This window comes from Gavialis gangeticus, unplaced genomic scaffold (assembly GCF_001723915.1).
Source record: "Gavialis gangeticus isolate Ggan-Ray unplaced genomic scaffold, GavGan_comp1, whole genome shotgun sequence".
NCBI lineage: Eukaryota > Metazoa > Chordata > Crocodylia > Gavialidae > Gavialis > Gavialis gangeticus.
Genome location: NW_017729022.1, coordinates 183,810,643 through 183,818,415, shown reverse-complemented (window position 1 = coordinate 183,818,415; position 7,773 = coordinate 183,810,643). Strand labels below are relative to the sequence as shown.

Sequence of the window (7,773 nt, the reverse complement as noted above, 5' to 3'; positions counted from 1 at the left end):
CCGGACCGGGCCGGCAGCTGCACAGGGAACCGCGGCCGAGCCCGAGTTCCCGGGCGGCGAGCGAGCAGCAGGGCGCGAGCAAGGGCCGGCGCCATGGCGGGTGAGTGCGGCCGGGCACCGGGGGGCGGTGGTAATGGACGTGTGTTTGTAGTAGACATGGGTGTGTGTAATGGACATGGGTGGGGTGTGTCGTGGGCATGGAAAGCTCTGGATGTGTGTACCAAATGGAGACCAGGTGAGCGGCTCCCATCCTGTAACAGGGCAGGTTGGATCTAGCCCTTCTAGATCCCGACATCCGTATCGGTGGGGCTGGCGTCTCTGGCTGTGTAGCGCAGGCTGTCCTGAGCTGATGCTCACTTCACTTAGAGCAGTGGTTCGTGGCCGGGTTTTCCTGCGCATCCCCCCACGAGAATGTGGGGACAGGCTTCCTCCACACTCACTTCGGTGGTGCTTTCAGCTCAAAGCTCATGACTTAGCTCTGCAGGAAAAAGCGTGAAATAAGTTAAAACAGTCTGTTTATAATCTGCATCTTCATTAAAGGCAGTGTAATTTCCATTGCATACATGGGGGCTAAACATAGACACTTGTTTAGGCAACTTGGTTACCTGTTACGATGCCCGAATCCTTCTCTGCTGTTATGGCATGGATTGGTATTTTTTCCTGCTGTGGTTGATATATTTGCCTTCTAAGGCATGCTCCCATATACCAACCAAACCTTCACTTTTTAAATGAAAAATTGCTGTTCTGCTGGACCGCCACTGACTCTGCATCTCTTGGCTATTTATAGTCGGAGGCTCAGCACTATAACTGTGCATTTAAGCAGTGGTTCCCAATCACTTTTGTACCAGGACCCATTTGTAAACACCAGTGGCCAGTCCTGACCCAGTGCCCCTCACTTCTGACCCGCTGTCCCCAGCCCCACAGTGTGTGTGTAGGGCACACCTAGACTAGTAAATCTACTAAGCTATGAGAAGCTGTCATTGTGCACACATTTTATAAACTGACTTGTGGTTTGGATACTTTAATATTTAGGTGTCCAAGCTGAGACACTTTTTTTAAGGGAACTGATTTTCAGGGGCTAGGCGCTCAGGCTTCCTGTAAGTTATGTTAAATTGATAACTGATTTGATAGCCCCAAATCACTAGTCACTTCTGAAAATCTGTTGGCCTGCTTGTTTTTGTTTTTCTGCTACTTAAAGTACTAGTGTTAAAATCTACAATCATGATTTTAGGAACAGTAGTAAACACTTGTCCAAGTATTTATTTTATTTGGTTTTAACGAAATAGATAGTGAACAAACATTAGAAAATGTGAATTTAGAGCTAAGACTGATCACTTTCAGAATGGCTCATTTAAACTTAAAAAACAAGCGGAAATTAAATTAAAAGAGCTAGATGTACATATGAGTTTCAGAGCTGTTCACATCAGAAGAGGATATGGAGAAAGAAGTGAGAGAGGGAGAGCTGCCACAACAACAACGTAATAAACATAAATGGAGCAGGCAAACAGGAATTGGCAGACATAATGCAATTAATTTTTATCTAAGAAAAGCTTTTGTATCTTGCATCTTTCATAGAAGTTTAAAAAAAAAAAACAATTTTAGAGGTGGTTGCATTAACTAAGAGTAGTTGCTGTCCTCAAGAAAAATGGTGTCTAACCTGTATCTGCTTTGTGAATGCATGTTAAGTCAGCCATTGCTAGTGCATGTGCTTGATCTGCTTTTCTAAATGTTGCCTTATAGTCAGATAAATAAAATTCTTTCAAATTTTATATTGTATTTTAAAGCGGGTGAGATGAAGCAGGAGATATCTATCTCTCTGTTATCAGTGCTGAATAGATTTTCAACATATTGGCAACTGGCAAAGGAATTTTTCAGCAGAGGAAGCTTTTAACTTCCTAGTATTTACTGACTCTGTTACTATTCTATAATGTCACATGATAACAAAGAGGAAGTGTGCAAAGCAGTTTTGCTTAGAGTGCTACGCAGGTCCTGAAGACTTAGGCAGGGGATTACTCTTTTCTAAATTAAGAGGATATTTGCACTTATTTCAGGTTGTAGGCAAATATTTTATAATAGACTTGTTACCTCTGAATTATCTGCCTAGGTCCCTACCCTTCAGAGAGCTGCAAATGCTTAGAATATAATATCTGACTTTTCAGAACAGCCTCTCATTTTTGGGGGGTGCTCAGCTTGGAAGAGTTGGCTCAGAGGCTCTGAACTATCATGTGAGTTGGACAGACAGAATTTTCTCAGCAGTGCCACCATAGTGTCTGCTGCATATACCTCATTTCATGGGCATTCTGAATAGTGATTCATGTTGTGGAGCCACTGTGCTTACGCTGCCATCACTCCCTGGCCCACCTCCACCTTTTTCTCATACTTCAGATTTTGCTGCAGAACACATATCCAGACAACATCCCTAAGGGCCATGTAAAAATTACCAGTCCTGCTACATAACATCTTCACAGCCTGCCTCAAAAGGATCTCTGGCTTTGTAAGTTGGAGACAGCTGGAAATAGGAGACAGTTGTTTTCCCTCCTGTGTATTGAAACGTATATAGTATGTCACAGCCACCTTCCTGTGGTTCTTCATTTCACCTTTCCCCTTGCTCATCTCTGAAGTCTGACTAGGTCTCTCCAGATACTATACAAATCATTGGTGTGAGATGAATGGTATGCACACACCTTCTTCCTTATGGTCAGCTGAGCAGTCAGCATTTGCTTCCATTATTTACTTCAGATGGCTTGTGATGTATCAAACTTTAAACTGGTCTTCATTTCTCACTTGAGTTGTGTTAGCTTTTTGCTTGGTCACCTGTCACTTAATACAGAATACAGTAAAACAAGTTCCAGGTCTTGAGTTAGTGGTACTTTAATTCCTTGTTAATTCTTATTGACGTTGATGGTTTCAATAATTTCACCCTCTAATATCATGGAGAACTTCAACCTCTCATTTTCTTTTACAGTATTTAAAAGCTTTTAGAGTATTCATGGATAGAAAAAGACAATGTAGCTAAAAGGAACAAAAGCCATGCTGGAACACATGGTATAATAATCCAGTAGACAGTAAATTATAGGTAATTATAACCTCTGTAAGATAAAACAATTACATTGTCTTTCCTTTAATAAGAAGAAATGTTAACTAGATTTTTCAGGTTTCTTTCATTTAAATTCTTTACTAAATGCTTGATTTATACACAACCAGGTAACTAAGGAGCTTATTTTTCTTGTCTAGAATTAGTCATCTTTGCCATTGCAAGAATGTTCACCTTTGATATAGCTTTTTTTCAGAGTAAAGAAATATAAACTAATTTGTTGTTTCTATGTGGGGAACCAGACTGTGTTTCAGAGTCGGGATTGTGAAACAGTCTAAACTCTGTTACTTGGGCAAGAGCACCATTAATTTGCAGAAAAAGGGAAGAGGAAATTTGTTTTCTGATTTATTACAAAGAGTTCCAATTTCCTAGTCTTAGTTTTTACAAACACTTTTATGTACTACTTGTCCACATCAGCTTGCTGAACTGGTGGAGGATGATCTGATTCTTAAATAAAGGGAGAATGTCAAGTTAAAGTGAAGTCTAATGTTTAATCTCTGGAGGTTACTGCCATCATTGGATTCTTATTTACCAAAAGCACACCTACTGTTAAGCAGTGGGCTTGTCTTAATGACGGTTATTTCAACCACAAGTTAAGTCCACATAAGGACAGTTGAGGTTTGACTTTTAAAATAATGTCATCACTGGATAAGAAACGTGTCTCTTGAGCAGATACTGGTTATTACATGAATGCCAAATTTTAGGTTAAAGTAAGAAGGCAGAAAAGATTTGAAATGATTGCTGTACAATCAGAATCAATATGGCCATACATAGTTTTCAGAAGTACCCAAATGTTGCTGGGCCTGTCACCATGTGTATGCCTGCTTGTGCATGTGTATGTTGATATCCCCTAAGTCATGTGATGATGATACACTTACAATCTCTTACAAAGAGAGAGATTTTGGTCTTTAATTTTATACAGAATGCATTTGTCCTTGTTCATATCTAGGTCTCAAAGTGCTCCACAAAAGCCATGTGCCTTTATCTTCTTTTTTAACAAAGGACAGAAGTTAAGGGGTAGGCCCAGGGTCAGACCACTGGCCAAAAGCTGATCCTTCTTATTTCCTAGTGTGGTGCCTCATCTGCTGGATTTAGGAGAGTGCTTGTTAAGGGAACAGGAGCTGCCATCTATTGCATATGGTTGACCACTGTCCAGTGTCATTCTTTCTTTTGGATGGTGACCTGCAGATTCATTGGATGGACAGCGGTCACTTAGATTTTGTGAGAAGCTATTAAAAAAATGCCAGGGTACGTTCTGTGATTACCCCCCACACGCACACAATAATTCAAGAACAAAATATGAATCAAGGGAGTCTAGGAGGCAGCAAATTCTGTTTGTTCAGTCTGCTTACCCCAGCAGCCTGACACTTCCACAGTTTGAACTGCTAAAGGTCTCCAGCGTGTCCATAGACTCATAGTTTTTAAGGTCAGAAGGGAACATTTTGATCCTCTACTCTGCCTTCCTCCATAATGCTAGAGAAAAAAAACCCCTCAACCAGTGTTTTTTACATCAAGCCCATCACTTCAGGCTGAGATTTGATTTTAAGAAAAAAAGAAAGACCTCCATTTAAAGATGGTTCCATTAAAACCCAGCAACGTAGTTCTTTGAATACATCCTCATTCCATCTCTATCCACAAAAGAATATAAAAACCTCGCATAGGTGGAACTCTCTTCATCTGTCATTCTCCTCCTAAACGAGTTGTCATGTCACATAGCCTGTTATAGTTCCCTACTTTGGAAAATGAAGTGTTTTCTAATTCTGAAGTAAAAGACATTTTGCTACCAGCAAGCAAAGAAGGAACCAGCATTCTTGTGTGTGTTACTGTGATCAATTAATACTTTTAACTAAAATCATTCCCATTCTCCTGTGCCATTTTTCAGTTGTGTTGCTGCTTATCTGCTTGTCAATTCCTGTGATCTCAGAAAGGGTGGAATTTTCCCTCCTGTGCTGGGGCACTAGTGAGACAAAAGTAACCCTGTGTTGGGCACATGCAGAGGGTTACACATAATTCTGAAATAGTATTTAGACTCCTACTGAAGTCAGTCTCTCAAAAGCTTTTACTAATGCCAGTCCTGCCATCTGCCCCACCCCTCTTTTCCATGTCATCCATTTCCCTAAAAGCCTTCATCTTGCATGCAGAAGTTCTTTGGCAGCTTCCATTAGCTTTATTATAGTCTTGGGGGAGACCCAGCTGCTATTGTCTGCTCCTGGGAGAAGTAGACACAATGTAGACTTCACCAGCAGCAAGCATGCAGCTACTGGGACCACAATGATGGTATTTAGCATATTAGCATTTTTGTAAGGTTTGCAGAGATTTTGTTTCTTCGTTGCTGTAGGTACAAAATCGATCAAAGCTGAGGAAACACCTTTACTCTGGGAGGACCTGTATTTAGAAGAGTCCCCTGTAATTTTAAAATTTTGACCATTCTCTTGAATTAATGAAACTATTCTTTTCTACACCTTTCAGTAGAAAAGCCCTTTCTGCCATTACAGGGCATGTGTAGACAAAAGGAGGGCCATGTATGTGTGACACTTTACAGCGGATTAAATGCTTTTGCACCACTTTAATGGTGTTGGTGTTTGCACACATCAGCAGTGTATTGCGCATTAATTCCAGCTACTGTCGCACATTCAGCGGCGTAATGCATCTTAAATGACTTTGGGGTGCAGCAAACTAAAACACCTCTAAGGAGTTTTAGTTTGCTGCCCTACAACCGCGGAGTAAAGCACAGGGTTCTGTGCGACTCAGGGGCTGTGCAGGCAGCCTGGCAGCAGCCAGGGACAACAGGCTCCACCAAAGCAAAAAAAAAGCGTTGAACCTGATCTCTCTCTCTTTTTTTCCCTCGGAGCCTTCCTGCATGAGCTGTGCAGGGACCTGGTCCTTCTCTCTGTGGCTGCGGTGCCCCCTGGAACAGCACAAGCCGGCCACCTGTGGGCAGGTGCTACCTGGGGAGGGGACCCGCCACTGCTGTAGAGGGAAGCACCAGTCTGTGTGTCGTTCCCTCCCAAACCCCGCACCCAGGAACCACTCTGCCCACTGGCAGCTCACTCTCCCCTCCCTGCCGCTGGAAAGGGAGGTAAGACACGGGTGTACATGACATGGGAGTTTACTTTGCCCTAAATTGAAGCAGTGTTTTTAAAAACCCACCACTTCAGTTTAGGGCCCCTGTTTCATCTACACATACCCAAAGAGACACTGACCAATACGTAGAGGAACCCTGCTAATGATCATTTGTATTACAGGTGTGCCTAGAAGGCCTTTGCTGTGTAAATGCATATACGCAAATAATAACAGAAGAGCAGATAGCCTAAAGATGGGTAAAGGATGGAAGAGAGGAAAATACTATTATTCTTCTTTCATGCACAGATAGAGTGACATAGGAAGGTCAATAGGAAGGCTCTGGCAGACCCAGGAATAGAACTCATATCTCAAAAATGTAATGCTAGTGCCCTAACCACAAAGACGCTTTTATTTTTTTGCTTTTTTAAGCTGTATTTTGTTGTAACATAAAATGCTTTCATTTTTGTTTTTAAAGGTGGACATGAACCCTATATTGAAATATTTGAGCAACCCAGGCAGCGAGGCATGCGCTTCAGGTATAAATGTGAAGGACGATCCGCAGGTAGCATTCCAGGAGAACATAGTACTGACAACAATAAGACATTCCCTGCTATACAGGTAACATTATTAGCTGTCATTATTATCATATGCTTTTACATTAAACTGTAGGAATTTATGGGACTGTATACTTGATTCTCCAGTTTGTTAGCCTGCCACACTAACTACACTGAAGCTGATGGAGTTACAACTCAGATGAAGGGAATGAAGTCCTCTGTTTCTAGACACTAAATGTTATGATCTAAACTTTGATGAGAACAAGATGAGAGGCAAGGCTTTCTTGGGGTGATATTTTTTTATTGCACCAACTGCTTAGTTAGATAAACTCCTTTCAAGGTCTGTAGAAGGACATCTTGCATTTGAAAGCTTGTCTAACTCAGGACCAGCTGCAGAATCGAGATATTAAAAGATACTACCCTAGGAAATCCTTGCCTATCACATAATTCTTGGACCATAACTTTAACACTACATTGCTCTAACTACAACAAGATAAGATGCAGACAAGGGGTAATAAGCTAAGATGATGGGCAGAATAAGTACAGTTACTTGGCATAGGTTGCACAGAATGGATCATATTAGTTCTTAGCTTTTCATTTCTTCTGGGTTCTCAAGTATGTTTTTTACTATTTTAAGTGAAGTTGTGTAGAGATTGATTATGGGTTCTGAGGAAGGTTGTGAAAAAGTTGGTTTTAAGGTATAGGGTTTGAAAAGGCTGTTTTAGGCACAGGATGTAGCATGAGAAAAGCAGTATTGCCAACCCCACTGTGCCAAAAATCATGAGATGAATTCTTAAAAAAAATCAAGAGACTGACATGTAAATCATGAGATGGTATTTTTGAAGTGTGTGTGTGGGGGTGTTATTTGTGAAAGTGTTGGGAGCTGTGGGTGTGTGTGTGGGGGGTTTGGAGCCTGGAGCAGGATGCGGGGTATTGTGGGTCAGGACTGAGAGGCAGCAGCAGGGCTGGGCGCAGGACTGCGGTGGCAGTAAGCAGGAGTTCCCACAGACGCCACTGGTGCTGTCGATGGTGGGGGGGGGGGGAGCAAGGGCCAACCAGGGG

General features: G+C 41.9%; 1 protein-coding gene across 1 annotated transcript in view; it reads left to right on the top strand.

The window, feature by feature from the left end:
- The first annotated feature begins 6 nt into the window (after positions 1-6).
- The window catches only part of REL (REL proto-oncogene, NF-kB subunit), a 42,802-nt gene continuing 35,035 nt past the window's right edge, over positions 7-7,773 (top strand). The window contains exons 1-2 of the mRNA XM_019516639.1: positions 7-100; positions 6,633-6,775. Of these exons, the coding sequence (XP_019372184.1) occupies positions 94-100; positions 6,633-6,775 (150 nt within the window). The 5' untranslated portion in view covers positions 7-93. The remainder of the gene's footprint in view (positions 101-6,632; positions 6,776-7,773) is intronic.